The 18,345-nt window shown below is 34.0% G+C and overlaps 1 protein-coding gene across 5 annotated transcripts in view; it reads left to right on the top strand.

The window, feature by feature from the left end:
- poe (E3 ubiquitin-protein ligase-like protein poe) overlaps positions 1-18,345 on the top strand; it is a 214,135-nt gene that overhangs the window by 15,744 nt on the left and 180,046 nt on the right. For all 5 annotated transcript variants that reach the window (XM_069839628.1, XM_069839627.1, XM_069839626.1 and 2 more), the window contains exons 9-15: positions 820-1,075; positions 6,332-6,452; positions 7,124-7,296; positions 9,837-10,005; positions 14,634-14,854; positions 16,960-17,083; positions 17,912-18,138. In XM_069839628.1, the coding sequence (XP_069695729.1) occupies positions 820-1,075; positions 6,332-6,452; positions 7,124-7,296; positions 9,837-10,005; positions 14,634-14,854; positions 16,960-17,083; positions 17,912-18,138 (1,291 nt within the window). The remainder of the gene's footprint in view (positions 1-819; positions 1,076-6,331; positions 6,453-7,123; positions 7,297-9,836; positions 10,006-14,633; positions 14,855-16,959; positions 17,084-17,911; positions 18,139-18,345) is intronic.

Here is an 18,345-nt window from a genome sequence, read left to right as displayed (position 1 = left end):
AGAGTTATGATTGTTGGCAAAGAGTATATTCCGTCGATGCTGCTGCCACCTACAGGCAAATTACTTGAAAAAAGCATGAATGCAGACAATTTCAAAATATCAGGCATACAAGTTACGAAAAAGAGAACATTTCTTGATTTTTAAAAAATCCACCTGGACCCCGGACAAAGGCCTAAAATGGAGGACATGTCCGGACAAAAGAGGACATCTGGTCACCCTTGTTTGGATAAAACTTACCTTTTTTTCATTATATCGCACTTCTCAGAATTCAAATATAAATAATATTAATTTCTAATATATGTTATACTGAAATTTCACTATGATTTCACTAGTCAGACTTAAGATGTATACAAATAATTGTTCTTTGACACATATCGTCAAGTGTGATGTACTGCCTGATAATTGTTGTATCAGTATTTTGGGATATTAGCGTAATATTCATATTGTAGAAAAACAATATCAATCATTCACCGTTAATTTCTGATGTTCCACATTGTTCTGTTGGCCATATTTCACAGTAGGAAAGAGTGCTGATGGTACACCTGAGAAATTCTATTTGCTTTTTACATTAATTTTGATGATACTGTATATCATATGATGATGAGGAGCAGGACATTGATCATGACAGTGGCACCACAGTAACAAATTCCATTTGATCATTGAAGGATTCGAACTTAGATTTTGAGCATGGATAGCTGACAAAGCAATATACAGACTACATAGATTTCATAAAATAAAAGTGTTTGGAGGGTAAATTAACTAGCTTTTAACATATTTAAAAGTATAAAGTATTTAAGGTAACTTTTTTTTTTCTTTCAGTCAGCAGGGTTTTGGGGTGTTGTCAGTAGCATTAGCATCCCAAGCATTGACTATGATGTCAGCACTTCTAGATGATCTTCAAGTTGAAACTGCTTGCTGTGAGGATTCGATGACACAAGGACCAGAAGCAGAATTAGAACCAGCAAGTTTGGATATTTTGGGTCAATTTACTGCTCTTCAGCGAGCTGCCAAATTTCTTGCAGCTGCACCACTTAATCAACTTCTTTTCTACTTGGCCACCATCAGTTACAGGAAGGTCTGTATTGATTCTTCCGTCATGTTTAGTAATTTAGATGTATTTGGCACATGAGAAAATACAATGCTGTTTTTTTTATTGTAACATAATCTTGTTCTTTAAGCTTCTTAAAAAAAAGTGAGTAGAAATGAATGTGAAGTTTGTTTGTAATTCGATGCTGAATAGTGTATGCTTGAGCACTTGAAGGTACTTACTCTATCTGCTACTACAATAAAACCTCCCTAGAACGAAATGCGATTGTTCCAAATTTTTTTTGTTTTCACTGGTTTTCGTGTTACAAATGGTTGAGTTTTGGCAAAACTGAGAATAGACTACTGCAATATGCAGACTGTAGGAAGAACACAATGAAGAAATAATTTGAAATAAAAGTTACTATAGTACATGCAAAGTGAATTTTTTTTCCTAATTATTAACTTACGTAATTGCAGCCTCTCTCTCTCCCTCTCTCTGCGCCCTAGTTTCTTGGCCCCCACATTTCTTTTAAATTGCATTGCCGCTACTTTTTTTTGAAGGGAACATAGGATTTTCTTCACGTCCTGGATCAATTCAGAGTGAAAATTGCTCCCTGATCCATTGGTTGTGTAACTGAAGTTGTGTTTGATGGAAAATAGATCATGTTAGACAAATCAATCCTTGGATGGCAGGTAGCATTGTCTAAAAACAGTATGACCTTATGACTTTGACGTTTCATTGCTCCATTAAAATTATGAAGCCATGCTTCCATGATAGAACTGGTCATCTAGGTTTTTTCATTAAATCGCACAGTTTTACTTTATTCGCACTGTTACTTAACACTGTATTGGCATATTAACACAAAACTCAGAATAAATAAACGGAAATGTGAAACTAAATTGACACTACACTATAATTATTCACAGTTTTATTCTACTCTCACTGTCCTTTATCACTGTATTGGCTTGTTTGCATAAAACTGAGAATGAATGGAAGAAAATGCAAGAGGGTTGGAAGAAGTGACAGTACAGGAGGTCAGTAACCTGCCTAGGTCCTTGACAATAAGCACAAAATAGTGACATGGTTAGAGAAGCTTCATCCCCAACGCCTGACAAAGAATAGTGAAAGTCTTCCAGATCATTGTGTGTACAGTCACACAAAAAATTATGTCATACTTCGTACAGTATTACTGCAAAATTAAAAATGGTTTGAAAGAATTTAGCAACAGTTATGCTTAAAATTGTCTGTTTTAGTTTTTTACCTAAATGGTGCCAAAAATGATTCTGTTTTCACATTAGGTAGTTTTCCGTTTTAAAGTATTATTTTACATAGGAAATCATTCCGTTCCCAAATTTATTTTTCGTTTGTGCAGGTTTCCTTTTTATAGAGGATAAGTTTTAGCAAGGTTTTATTGTACTATTTTCCTGTCTTATGCTTGCTCTTCTCAATAAATTTCTTTCAAATGTTTGTGTATTGGTATTCTTGATATTTTAAAAAATTTTTGTAGAACAGTTTTAATTGTTTTTTTCCTAATTTTTAGAGCTTAGTTATAGATTGTCACCATTCTTGAAGAATGATCTTTAACCCAATGTCCAACTAGCAAGCTTTATCGCATTGGCTTCCTGTGTCACCGAGCTGGTTCATTAACATAGGTTACCAACTCGCATCTATGCTTCCATTATACATTTTAATTCGTCTATAATGCTGGCGATATCTATATTGTAAAGAAGAATATGAAGTAGCAAGAAGCAAGAAAGGAAGTAGAACAGCAATTGAAATGGGCGATTTTAAATGGACTGTTTTTGATTATTATTTTGTATCTAATCTCATTTTCGCTTCTGTCTGCTGTTTTCGTATAACAAGTTATAAGTTAATCTGCTAGAAAATGTTAAATGGAATTTATGCTGTAATGAGCTCACCACATTATGATCCATATCGTACAATACCTTCGTTTTGTATACTATTGCATGATAAAACTAAGCCACTTATATTAGGTATATTATTATTAAAATGATTGGTAATTTAGCTATTTTAAATATGGGAACAAATTGACTTCTGGTTAGATGTCAATATATGATTGATAATTGCGAAGTGCTTCATGATTAGATTGACAGCAGCACATGAAAATCATGATAGTATCCTCTCCTTTCTGGCTGTAGATATATTTTGCAAGTCTGTGTTCAGAAAGAATTATAATTATATATGTGTGTGTTCATTCATAGTATTCTGCCCAAGGGTAGATCTTTCACTGCAAACCGAGCATTTTTCAATCATCTTTTTCCGTCTTCTTCTTAGTTTCCGCATACATTCCATATATATCTTGATGTTATCTGTCATCTGATATCTTCTTCTGCCATGAACGTTTCTTCCATTCATCATTCCTCCCATTGTATCCTTCAGAAGAGTAGGTATGTGTGTATACAGGGTTAGTAAAAAGTCCCACACCACCTAAATAACTTGAAACATGTGGTTCAGTGACATGAAACTCAGGTGTGTGGGGATAGCCGTATACTAAGAACTCTTATTTTAAATGGAATACCCATTATATTTTTATATTTTTGAATAATGTTCATTGAGAGTTTTCACAAAGGACCCACACTAGATACTTCTGTACAAATTCATTGTTGCTAAATCAAGAAAACAGAATAATAAAATAAAATGCTCCTTTCTTAACACAGCCAAAACAAAGCTAGCACACCGTCTAAATTCTGTGTTCGAACTGGTAGCCCTCAAATGCTTGACAATGTGCCACTCAATCATAGAAACCATTTAAAGAATGACTTAACCAGGCTTTAGGAATATCTTGCACCACTTCCATTATTTGATACTCCAGACTTCTAAGTTGTTGGTTCTTTCTCGATATACTACTGACTTCAAATGATCCCACAAAAAGAAGTTCAAAGGCGAAAAATCTGGGGATCTTGCTGACTACTCTATGTAATTTGTCCTACCAATCTATCGTTGTGGAAAAATCTGGTCTAAGTGCTGACGAACATTCTGTCCATAGTGAGCTGGAGCTCCATCTTGTTGGAAATAGATGTCATCTCTGGGTAGCCCACAGTTGACTGGATATGGAAACAAGTTTGTGATAGCTGGTACTACGTGATTTCGAAGCAAATCCAATTATCTATTAGCGTTTAGTGTTTCTCTAAAGAAGAAAGGACCAATGATATGATCACCAACAATACCATCTGAAACATTAAGTTTTTGTGGATACTGCGTGTGGTTCTCCTCCATCCATTGTGGATTTACGTCTGATCAGTATTAGCGGTTGCATCTGTTGACATCCATTCAGGCAGAATGTGGCTACAATTTGTCTAAGAAAAATTGGATTGTTAAGGTGTTCCATCATTAATTCACAAAACTGCATTCTTCTATCGGGATCGTCTTCTGAAAGTTCCTGCAAAAGTTGCATTTTATAAGGATGTTGCTTGGCACTGTCAAGAATTTTCATCATGAAACTTTGGCGTATATTGGATTCTAATGCGAAATTTATAGTAGAAACTTTTGGAATTTCTTGCACACAAAGGAGAACATCCAATGAAGCATTCTCATCAGTTGTACTTTACGGGCGACCTGATCTTGGTAAGTCCTTTACGCTTCCAGTTTCAGTAAATTTCCTTATGATTCTTGTTATTTTTGTATGTGGAATTGGATTGCAATTTGGATGTATATCATTAAATAAATTCACCACATTTCGAGATTGTTGCCTGTCTCCATAGTCAACCATAATTAAAATTAAAATTAGTTCCCTTTCACTCAACATCAGATAAAATTATTTAACATACTAGATGTCAGATTAATTCCTTAAATAAGATGTTTCTGTATCAAAAACATGATTTCATTGATATAAACAAAGGACAGTCAAATTATTGTAAACAAAAGAAGCATTTTATTCATATTACCGGTATTTGTTAGACCTACACTTTTCTGTTTCCTTGATTTAGCAACAATAATTTTGTACAGAAGTATCTAGTGTGTGTACTTTTTGAAAAACTCTTAATGACCATTGTTCGAAATTATAAAAATATATTGGGTATTTCGTTTAAAATACGAGATTTGGAGTTACTTCCGGTTAAACTGGAAGTAGAAAGAACTATGTAATACCATTATTGAGTTCTTAGTATACGACTATCTCAACACACCGAGTTTCATGTCACTGAACCACATGCTTCAGAAGTTATTTAGGTGGTGTGGGACTTTTTATTAACTCTGTATATAGACACACACCAGAGCACTGCAATACAAATTTTTTTGCTCGCTCATATTCGTTTGAAGGTCCCGAGCACTCTAAACCATGTTGACGAGCGAATTATGCTCGTTTAGAAATACATTTGCAGGAAGAAAATGGAATTTTTAATTAGAAGCACTCATTTCATTTATTGTATTCCACATACCTTACATTAGCATTGAAGCTTAAATATATGGAACAAAAACTTTATATCTGAGCGAGTTTCAGTCAAACTCATCCATGTCAATTATCTGTTTCTCACTGATAACTGGCTTGGATGAGTTTCATCAAAACTTTTGCCTCATTAGATTTGGAAAATGAAATACTGGATTTCCAGTAGAATCTTGAGATAATTTTCACAATGCATTGTAACACATTGTACGAATGTAAGACTTGCTGTAGACTTCTGCTGTCTGTTCACCCCATTTCACATTGCTGCGTAGGGGCCATCAGATGATGGATGGTTTCTTCTTGAGTAAATGTGAATGTTGAAAACTAATTTCCCTAGTTTGTGTGTGCAACACCAATTGCTTACTTTTATATCATTCTGCCCTAAGATGTGAGAAAGCATGAGAAAATATGGAAATTGTAAAAAAAAAAAAAAATTACATGGTCAACTGTTGCTTTGATGACACTCTTGATGCATTCGTCACTTATTTTAAACTTCTCATTACTTGTTCATATCACTGACTGATACTGATTGGTAGGGAAAGATACACCGTAGAAGAATTCTCTCCCAAATCCAGCTTGAGATGCCAAGTTACTTGTCAGCTATTTCAGTGTGCCATGAATTCATTACTAGTGAATAACATTATTGATATTTAGAATATAGTCTCAAGTTCAGATTTGGGTTTGTTTTGAAATATTTCAGTCTACCATAAATTCAGTATTAGTGAATAACACTACTGACATTTAGAATATAGTCTCAAGAAAGTTGAGATATGACTTTATTTTGAAATATGTGAATTTCCTTTATGTAAATCCTTTTGAGACAATGAATACTTTGAACGTGTGTACTGTATTCTGTGCAAATTACATCTATTTTGTCTGCATTAACGTATATTTGTTTGTAGGCTTGTACTTTGAAGCGAATCCAAAAACATCCACCTGAAGGAGACACCTTCAGCACATCAGATTCAACTACATATTATGAGGATGATTTCAGCTGTTCAGATGAGAGCTCTGCAGATGATGGTAAGTAGAATACTTTATGCGATTAAAATTGTTACATTTTATTAGTTGTAATGAAATTGCAGTTTCAGACTGTCAACGAGATTGATTTACCGTATTTTGCAATACATTTTGTTTTGTTTTCTAGAAGTTGGGAAGGAATGTTTGATTTCTCAAACTCTCTTAACTGATATTGCAAGTTTAATAATAGGAACTCTAGAAAGACTTGTACTATTTCAGTACAAACAAGACAACATAAATTACTTTTGCTAAAACACTAACGAAAAGTATGATACAAAGACCTGTAAGGGAAAGTGAAATTCTTGAGGGATAGATCTGTTGAAAATAAAAGTTGTTAAGACCCCGTAATCCAAACCATATGTTGAATTTTCTGTATTAGAAGTACCTTTTTGCTATTTATTGTATAGTGAAAGTATAGGAATATGTTAAGACTTTACACATAAATCCAAGCTGACGTCACGATTGTTCTTTGTAGATTTGTGCACCCAGTGTCCAGAAGATTATGTTAGTCAGAATTTTGTACAGGACGTCCTGCTGATTGATATTGTTGCTTACTTTTGCAATTAATTTATTCTGTTGTCTTATTACAATTTTGAAGAATATGAGTTTTCTTGTTTGTGGTTATGACTTTGTCATATATGATTATTTTGTTTCATTCTTGGTTTTATAATTAGATGATGACAGTGAGCCTATATTGGGATTGTGGTTTGAAGAAACACTTGCACCTCCAGAGACTCCTCCAGGAAATCACGTATCCCAGTCAGCAGCAGATTCTCAAGAAGGTACTGGGAAACACAACACAGACAGGACAGGATCCATTGTGCCTGAAAAAGGAGAGCCTCATGGGGTAAGTATTATATTCAGTTAGTGTATAGCAGTGGTATTCAATCTATATGCTGAGTTGTCTCACCGGGTGCGCATCCTACTGACTACGTACAGTAAGCATATGCAAAACTGCTGATATATTTAATTTTATTATACTTGCTGATAATTATTGTAGTTTACACATTTTCTTTTACAATATCAACTCTTGTTTTTCCTTCCTTCAATTACATTTTACATAATTAATTATTGTATATAGTTTATTATAAAACAAGCTCCTGAATTTACAGGAAAAAAGATAATGTAAACAAAAATGCAATAATAACGGGAATAGTGACTTAGAATTTAAGTATACATACAATAAATGTTGGAAAAAGAAAAAAAAAAAAGAAAAAAAAAAGTAAGAACTAAATTAATATGACCAAAATAACATTGAAGTGTTACCTCTAAAATTATTGTATAAAAGATTTTTTAATCTATGCAATGACTCCCTAATTACAATGATAACAATGCTTTTAATTTTGATAATGGGTAGTCCGAGACTTTTCAAAATTTCCACAAAATAGCATGGTATAGTGCTGCGTGTTCATACCATCAATCTGTAGACCTGTATTTTGCTCAGCTTGTATTTGGCTTTGTAGTAATCCTACGTAGGCTCATAAATGCTGACCTTTGTGATGTTCAAATTTAATAGAGTAGGGTCAAGGATGTGATTATGTGAATCCTATGACAACCATTAACGGTAAGGTCATGGACTTCTTCATAAGCGGAAAAATCAATTTTCTTAAGTTCTTTGGCTATGAAGGAGCAAACACGGTGATGACATGAGTTTCTGAGAAGTTTGTCGTGTGGGCAGGACCCTAAGATATGAGCAAGTGTTTCTTTCTACGTTATTGCATCAGTAACTACTGTATGTATAGTATTAGGGTTATCCAGGAAGTAACGACCATTTGGTTTTAATTAATTAAAAAATATATTTTATTAACCAGAAACATGTCACTTACAAATTTGAAGCTTACTTTATTTCTCTACATATTCACCTTCGTTATTTAAGCATTTGTCATATCTGTCCACGAGTTTTAGAATTCCCATGTTGTAGTTACCTGCCGCCAGTCCTTTAAGCCAGTTGTTCACCGCATTCTTCAACTTGTCTTCACTTCCAAAATGTTTCCCGCCCAGAAACTTTGAGTTTCGTGAAAAGGTGAAAATCACTAGGAGCAAGGTCCGGACTATAAGGTGTGTGATCAAAAAGTTCCCATCGAAATTGTTCCAGCAAATTTCTGGTTGAAGCAGCAGTATGAGGGCGGGCATGTCGTGAAAAAGCACAATACCATGGGAAAGCATTTCACGCCTATGGTGAGCAATCCAAAATCGTCACTCAATGTTTTGAAAATGAGGAAGAATTTTTAGTCAGATTGTGACTTGAAATAAAATATAGTTTTCTTACACAGACATCGAATTAATGTAGCATTCGATGCAGTGTTGCCATTGTTCCTGAAAGCAGAAATGATTTAAGCAAGCACTTTGTATCAGAAAAATGATGGCCAATGTTTTCTCCGATAAAAAAGAGGAGAGGGTCTTAATGATTTTTTCGAATGAAGAACCTCAATTAATGTTGGTGCATATTGTCAAGCACTAAAGAAATCGAGATACTACATTCAGAACAAAATTCATAGAATGCTCTTCTCTCAGATTTTACTTTTGCAATAATAATAATAATAATAATAATAATAATAATAATAATAATAATAATAATAATAATAATATTTTATTTTCGCTGGCAGAGTTAAGGCCATAAGGCCTTCTCTTCCACTCAACCAGCCTTAATCAATACAATACATAAATTTAAATTACAAATATTTTCACTACACTTAAAAGGTTCTCCAGCAATAATCTTCACTACGCAACCTTACACCACATTTCAAACTTTTTAGCTGGTTCAAGAGTTTGACTGAGAAGTTTTCGGCTATCCACCCTTTACCTCTGATCTCATCCAAACAACTACCATTTGTTCCTGCATATAAAGTAGTGGCTTTCATCTCAAATTTTTAAAAATGATGAACTGACAAGAGTATCTGAGTGGCATATCACAGTGGTATAAAAGGGTGGGGGAGGGAGGGAAGGAGGGAATCTGGTGCCATAATACACAATGTGTGGAAGTCGATGGTAATTTGGTAAAAAAAGTGAAATATTTATGTAAATATTTTTAGTCTGTAGAAAGTAACTTCTCATAATATTTCTTTTAATTTGCTTACTGCTTCTTAGTTTCTGGGTACGTTTGCACAATTTTATATTAATTACTATTTGTTACAGATTTGTTTTACGCGTATTTATAATAAATATTTGTAGTTGACACATCCTTAGCTAAATTACTAAAATATTGCTTGTTTTCTCAGACCGCATGAGTAAAAAGCCATATCTGATAATTTACTTTATTAATGTTCATGTAATTCATATTAATGTTCATTTAAATTAAATTTATTGTGACACAGTGTACAATACATTTTAGAATTGCAGGAAAATGTTTAAATTAATCACTTCGTTTTTGCTTTTTATATTTTGCAGTACATTCTTCTGGCCTCGCAGATCTTCCAGTTCATGAATAAACATTTGTTAAGCAGTGAATCACCATTTATGTTACGGTATGTTCAAGCAGGATTGGCAGAGCAACAAATGGTGATTTTGGCTGCAATAATCAGAGACTTGGATAGGGAAACTGCTCGCACAGAAACAGGTATTATATTCTGTTACTACAACTTATTTTATCTGTTAAAACAAAAACATTGATTAACTGTTAGGTTATTTAATCAATAAATAATGACTTCACTGTGTTAACATTTTAAATGATGATATTGTGCCTGATTGACTTGTTTCAATGTTAGTTTCATCATCTGCTGAATCCTAGTGAGTTCCAGCGCTGTTTTCTGGTTTGAATTTGAGTCTGGTATGAGGAAACCAGAAGACAGTGCCAGATTTCACTAGGGTACAGCAAATGGTGAAAATAACTTCGAAACTAGTCAATCAGATACAATAACATCATTATTTAAAATGTTAACACAGTGAAGTTATTTATTTTATTTAAATAACCTAACAATTAATCAGTGATTATACTGTATAAGTTTTGGAAGAGTGTATACAAAAATGAAGAAACAAAAACACTGTTATTACAATAATTAAATTCTTATTACCAACTGAGATAACATAAAAGAGGTGATTTGGAAATTTAATATACTGTATGCAATATATGAAAAAAGTGGTTTATTTGATTAGAATGAGTGTAATAGCAAGATAATTATTATTGACGCAGTAATATATTACTGTTCCACAGAGCTCATAAACAATTCACCCACAAATCAAATTACGGAAATTCTTTACTATTTTTTTTTTTTTTGCAAAAGAAGTGATTTCCTTTCTTTTTATTTGGCATTGGCTCAGTTTTCTTCTTTAGTTTCTAGAATTTCTTAAACATAGTACTATCATCTGCAGTAAAAAGATACTTCCTCAGCGTTTTCAATGCTGCAACTGCCTCTGCACCTGCAGATACATCATCACTGTCATTTCTATCACCACCACCCTCACTGCAGCCACCACTCCATTACCACTACCACAAATATTTTTTCACTGCTCACTATCAGTTGGAAAAAAAGTTACAGGAATTGTTCAAAGTACTGACTTTCTCCGTAAGTACAGTATTTTTCTGTAACAAATCAAGTACTGGTACTGTTTCTGAAGTTTATTAACTATTCAGGCTTAAACATTAGAAACTACGTGCAGCGAATTTAATACAACTTAAACATTAAAATGAGACAAAAATGCATGAAAATAGTAATATAGAACACACAAAGATCATGCAGTCTTAATGTTCACAGCCAAAGGCAAAGTCCACACCTGTGGGGTAACAGTGCGTCTGGCTGCGAAACCAAGTGGCCTGCATTTGATTCCCGGTCGGGGCAAGTTATCTGGTTGAGGTTTTTTCCGGGGTTTTCCCTTAACTCAATATGAGTAAATGGTGGGTAACTTTCGGTGCTGGACCTTGGACTCATTTCACCAGCATTACCATCTTCATCTCATTCAGACGCTAAATAACCTAAGCTATTGATAAAGCATCGTAAAATAACCTACTAAAATAAAAAATAAAAACCAAAGGCCAACGTGTTTCTAACATACCTAACTGAGCTCCATAGGAGTCCAATACGACTGACTTGATCTCAAGTAAACTGTAAAGAGCCAATGGCTAGTACTATACAGTATACTCTTGCCAAAAGCATAATAAATAAATACTACAATATATATTGCGATTGTTCAGGAAATAAAATAAAATAAGAAGTATTGGGATTAAAAATGTCTACCACGGTGAGACTCGAACATACTACCATTTGGCCTGAGGTCTGAGGTGTTGTCCATTGCATCATAGTCTCATGCCATTAATTCTCTTCTAAAATAGATAAAATAACGAAAATGAATGATTGTGAAACAAACAGTGTAGTGGCATACTGTCTCATTAGTTGCCGGCAGTTTTACATACTCTGTAGAAGCTGAATTTTGAAAATGCGGTTGATTAGTTCTTAACTGTTTGGCATCATCATCCAATCCCTAATAACATCTGAAACCATTCCATACTCTATTTCATTTTGATACTGGATTATGAGTGTCGTATATAAGAACTTTAACAACTGATAATTCAGATACTTTTCGTCAGAAACCCTGGGTTCCCTATCAAATTGCTTGTCTACAACCCTTCTATAACCAGATAAATTTCTTTGGTTGAATTCTGAAATACACTGTAAAGCTACAGATGTACACACACACATTTTCAGGTTGAACGGGGCAATAGATTACATTAAAATAAATATCTATTATGCGTTTGTAGTTTCGTGCATGATTAATTAGAAAATTAGGCTGAGAGTCTATGTAGATTGGCAACCATCCATTTTATTTAAAAACTGCAAAAGAATAAATAATTTCTTATCGTTATCAGTTTATCTAATTATAAGAGAAAAAATCAGAATTGTATGGATAGTACTTATTGAGTAAAACAGTGTTCACATTTAGAGGAAAATTATTTTTTTTCTGAGGAAAGTTTCATTTAGGACTAATATGGTATTAGAATTTTTTGTTATACTCTATCATAGGAATAAGCTGTTAAACAGGAAATAGAGGATGCTTTACAGAACATCTTGGGGTCTGAAAAGTCAGATTTAAGAGATAATATGAGTTTCAACATGTCTACTGCTATTGCTTACTGTTTAGAAAAAAAAAAACTTATTATTTACATTTATTTACAATTATTATATACATTTATTTACTCATATTATTCACATTTATAAATTATTTTCATATCATGTACAAATATGAGTTAACAGTATACTATTTTGTACTTCATAACAGGTGCTCGAAATAGTCCGTCGAGTTAGCTCTGTGGTAGCATGTCTGCCTTCAAACTAGCCGGTCCAGGTTCGATTCCTGGCGGGTTCAGAAATTTTCTTGTAAAATTTCTACCTTGGAATTAGGAAAGATGATGGTGCATAACTTATAATCACTAAATTATGCACCAATATGCTTGAGTTAGATCCCAAATCTCTCCCCAGTGCAAATGAAGGGAAGGCATATGTCACTGTTGATAGTGATTTGTCTGTCGGATGGGAATGTTAAGCCTGGCGGCCCCCTTGGTGCTATTCAACAGGAGTAGGCTCCATGCTGGCATCGGGTTTCCCCTTCTCTCTTCTCACCATCATCCTCACCCATTCCCTACACTACACTCGCACGAACACTTAACATACACTCACCCTACTACACGACATAACTCTTCACAGATACACATCATGCATAACGTGACCCTTTAAAGTGGTGTGGAATTTGAAAAAAATGGATCACAGTCCTGCCATCTATCCGCAATATGCGGAACCCGAATCACGCAAAGTGAAGTTGGTAGGCATTAGATACACACACAGGTGCTCGAAATAATGACCAGCAACATTTAGTATTTACGGTACATTTATTATTTACATTTACTATTTGCATTTAATATTTACATTTACTATTTACATATAAGCAATTCATATATATATATATATATATATATATATATATATATATATATATATACATATATATATTTTTTTTTTTTGGTCGAGTTTGAAGAGTTAATCACAAAATGCACAGCATGTTGTTAACTGAAATTTGTAAATGATATGAAAATAATTTTAAAATATAAATACAGTCAACTCTGGATATAGTGAACTCGGCTATATTGAACCTAAATCATTGGTCCCGACCTGCAAACATTGAAAAGTATATGAATATTTCTGTTTATAGTGAACCCTCGCTTCAGTTATAGTGAACCTTGTATCCTGACAAATTCTTATTTGAAGTCGGACCTTCTTGTATAAAATTGAAAGTATGTGTTGAGAACAACATTCTAAGTTTCTTACTCCTTTAGTCAAAGGACAAAGGTATGATTAATGATTCCTAGGCAATGAGCTGTATTGTAAATCCAGGCAACGTGTAACGACCTTGCTTCACTCCACCATGGAAGGGTTGACATTCTGTTCTAAGGCACTCTACTCTACTGTTGTTTCTAATCCTCCACCGTCAAAGAGTTGCCTTTTGTTCTCAGGAACATTTCCATTATGACGGATAACATTGAAACAACGGATAATGAAATTGTCTTCTTTTATGAAAAGAGGACGGACATTATGTCCAGAGTATAAATGAAGGTAAGATTTCGATGGCTTTCAAACTCCAACCCTCTTCCAGTTTCCATTAAGTGACCCGAGAAATTCCAAGGCTGAGTACGCATTCACACCATAACAGCGTTTGTCATTTCTACCTGATCTAGTGTTCCAACAGTGAATGTACTGTATGAAAATGTGTAAGTGTAAAGTGTTTTCTTTGGAAGATAAGGCGAATATTATAAGTGACATTGAACGTGGTCTTTTGCAAGCGGACTTGGGCCAACATCATAGTTTACGTAAATCAACTGTGAGTAACAGTATATAGTGTAATCCATTGCACAAAAATGAAATATTTTATGTTCTTGTTCACAATTTCATTCATTTCTGTCATTTAAGGTTAGGGGAAAGATTCTTCGGATGTAGTGAACTTCGGATATAGTGAACGAAATATGCAAGTCCGCAGAGGTTCACTATATCCGGAGTTGACTAATAAGTTTAAATAAATATAGATAATATGGAAAACAGTAAGCGATAGCGATAAATATGTTTAAGCTCATATCTTCTTAATCTGATTTCTATGTTCTGTAGAGCATCCCCTATTTTCTGTTTAATTTTCGCACGTCATTATTATGTTTGTTTTTTTTTAAATGATTCTGCAACATGGATTGTATACGGTCTTGATTTTCAGGCACTATCTCGGTCTACTTTGGTGCTGTCTTAGGAAATCTATACAGTGAGTTTTCTCAGGCCCTTACGAGATACACTCACAATTTGTTGGCGCGGAACATCCTGACAGAAAGTTTACAAGGTACACTCCTCAATCATCTGGGAGTGAGTCCGTGGTCCCAGGATAACAGTAACACTTGGCCACTACAAGTCTATCCCAGAACATTGGCTGTTCTAGCACAGGTAAGTTTCCCCACTCTAAATCATCTTCAGTAGATAGCATTCATGGATTTTATTTCTTTTGGAAATGGGTTCTTTATCTTGGGAAATATAATACAATGTAAACGTAAGAAGTTTTTATCTTCCAATTAAAATGCAGTAGTGGAGAAAGATATGCAATGTGTCATGGCTTGAACATTTCATTGGTGCAATGTTATGGCATACATTACTCCTACATTTATCTGATTTGTAAAAAATGACATATTTCTGCTCTTGAATTTACGTTTCTTCCAGTTGCTTGTTTGTCAGCTATTGTAAAACTTTACTATGATGTCTATTCCTCCTGAAAAGATTTACACGAAGTAATGTTATGTCTTATGTATAGTGTCATTGTGCAAAAACTCATTACTAGACAGCAGGAAAAAAAGTCATTCGGATGTGAAGGTAACTACAATGCGAGTAGTTTGTCTCGTCAGAGGGTTGTTGTTTACGTAAGCACAATAGGCATACTAGAGCCGCATGCAAGTAAGAACTATTTTCAAATCGATGCTTCAGTAGGTGCCTGATATTTTGTGTACTTTTCTATAAACTCTTTAAAGTGAGGATTGTCCAATGTTTTGAATGGAATATTGCAACTTATCATTCGACACAAATCCTGGCAAAAGTCATATTTCATATTTGAGGCAGAATTTGAACTTGAACCCTTATTTTCTTCTAACATAGAGCAACATTTTTCATGTGTTTCTATGTATGCCATTGATGTTATGTCGATTTTTTTGTTATCTTTTTTAATGGACACATACATAACCGACATTTAGTTGTTTCACCATTATCACTACTAAAAATGTCGACACCATATTCTTGTGGCTTATCTTAATACTGCATCTAATAGCATTGGTCTCTAAACTTTTAATATGCTGTCCTATAAAATTTTATCTGTGGGGCTTAGGACTATATCATTCTCATCCCTTCATATCATGCCACAATATTTGTACGACGATTTTCGCAACCAATATTAATCACAGAATTAAAGTAGAACAAATTGTATTCAATTATATACTAGTACATTTCTCCATGAAATATTCTCCATATGGAATATATCAGTCCCCTAACTGCCCATTGTGCAACTCAAACCAAGAAATGGATTCGGAACACCTCAAAATCTGTGCTTCAGTGGCTGACCATGATAATATCTTTGAAAAATATTGGAGTGCAAGAGGTCAAATGACTTTGTCAAACGCCTGGCATTAGAAAACAACAACATTTCTCCATGATGACACATTCACAGTCTTGAGCATCCAGTTATATAACTGGATGTTCTTATCCTTGTGAAGTAAGCATCTAGGGGCATTTCATTTCATTCCATTTCATTTCATTCATTTAGTGTTCTGCCCAGGAGCAGATCTTTCACTGCAAACCCAGCTTTCTCCAATCTTTCCTATTTTCTGCCTTCCTCTTTGTTTCCTCATATGATCCATATATATCTTAATGTCGTCTATCATCTGATATCTTCTTCTACCCTGAACTCTTCTCCCGTTTACCATTCCTTCCAGTGCATCCTTCAGTAGGCAGCCAGTGACTCAACCAATTCCTTTTCCTCTTCCTGATCAGTTTCAGCATCATTCTTTCTTCACCCACTCTTTCCAACACAGTTTCATTTCTTATTCTGTCTGTCCACTTCACAAGTTCCATTCTTCTCCATATCCACATTTCAAAGGCTTCTATTCACGTCTCTTCTAAGGGCATGTCAGCTGTTAATTTCAATGTTGAAGTCTAAACAGATATGGTGTCCCATTGAAACACGGAGTCCAGAATTTATAGAATTTTTCAGCGTTTATTAAGTTTTTATTTAAAAATCTATGAGAAACGTAATAAATTTAATCATTTTTGGTTAAATTAAGATCATTGTGATAGTGTTAAGAGATATTCATTGTAATATATAATTTTGCTAAAATTATAACATGAAAGAGAGGTGTTTATATTGTACAGTTTGGTTTCATTTTCTGGAAGAATTGTGTCAAAACATGAGTTTAAATATTTCGATTATCATTGTTTCAGTATCTATCACAGTTTCGTGAAATGAATTAACGGCAATAATCAAAGTTCTACTGTTTTTCTTTGTGTTCAAGGTTTTATTACTGAAACCTCAGCAAGAGAAAGAAGCAGCTTGTATAAGCATATGGCACAGATTAGTAAATACATTGGTTGAAAATGTCTGTAATCCACCTACCACATTTGAAGTTGAAAATGAAGGTAAGAGTTTTCATGAAAATGTAGCTTATTCAAATAAAACAGAAGACGCACATATATTATTTCACTTTAAAGTATATTTACCACTGTGTTTATATACTAGTTTCCATATTTTAAAGTGACGAAATGGGGAATAGTTGTACAGGTGAGGGGTGAGTGCAGGCTAGAGGGCTAGCTTGTACATTGTTGTCACATTGAGTAAGAACGTAACTTTCCACTGGAATTTATAACGCAAAAATTCGTCTGCTAGCGACAAACTGGCAATACAATGCCAACAAGAGCGCTGTGTGATGTTTTCTTGTTTGGCAGGACAATGTTGTCAGACTTACTGTACCAGGCCACATGTGTTATAATGTAGTTGCTTTCTTGTGCACTATCATTGTCGCTGTTATTGCAAGTGTAAAAGTGTATATGGTAAGCATTTCAAATACTCTGTCATACGCATACTTTAAATATTCTGGTGAAAATGCAGAACACTTAACTCAGTTTGAAATTGCACCACAACTATGTGGCAAATGAGCCCCTCCGGCAATATGATTCACTTCCTGATCAGTCACTTCATAAAGTGGAAATTATTACAGAATTTTAAATTTTAAGACGTCAGTAAAGGACCATATTGCCAATGAATTTACTGTATTTGTAGACTATTAAATTTTAAAACTTCAAGAAGGAATCAAAATATCAATGAAATTGTCAGACAAACTTATAATTTGTAATGGAATATTGCTGCTGTAGTATTCTTAACTTCGAATTGCAAGTAAGTTTTTTGTGTGTAGAATTATTTTACTGTAGATTTGCAGCATTGTTAAATTCCATCTTGTTACATTGCAGATCTGAATGTGGAACATGCCCAGTTGCTGCTGTTTTTGTTCCATGCATTGAATCTTATGCAGAAGAAGTCTGTTCTCTTATTAACTGCTGGTGGAGTGATACGTTGCTCTGAGATTGTAAATCAGCCCATGCGTGATTCTCAGCTGCTTCACTTATCCCGTTTACTATTGTTGCTGGAATACTTAATGAAACACCTGTATGATGCTCCTCCAGCTCTTTTAGAACAGGTAAGCAAGGTTTGGTATGTTTGAGAATCTCCATTTTCATATACTTCATCAAATTATGGTGTAATTCATAGTCAGAATTATGACATAATACATTATATGTATTAATTTGGATGTGTCACTCATTTTTATGAAATAAAATACATTGGCTTCTGTTTATAGGAATCTGTAGAAAGTTTTCCTCCACTGATTTTCCATTTAATCCCAACA

The sequence above is a fragment of the Periplaneta americana genome, chromosome 11, assembly GCF_040183065.1.
Source record: "Periplaneta americana isolate PAMFEO1 chromosome 11, P.americana_PAMFEO1_priV1, whole genome shotgun sequence".
Classification (NCBI taxonomy): domain Eukaryota; kingdom Metazoa; phylum Arthropoda; class Insecta; order Blattodea; family Blattidae; genus Periplaneta; species Periplaneta americana.
This window is presented reverse-complemented; position numbering and strand designations above follow the sequence as displayed.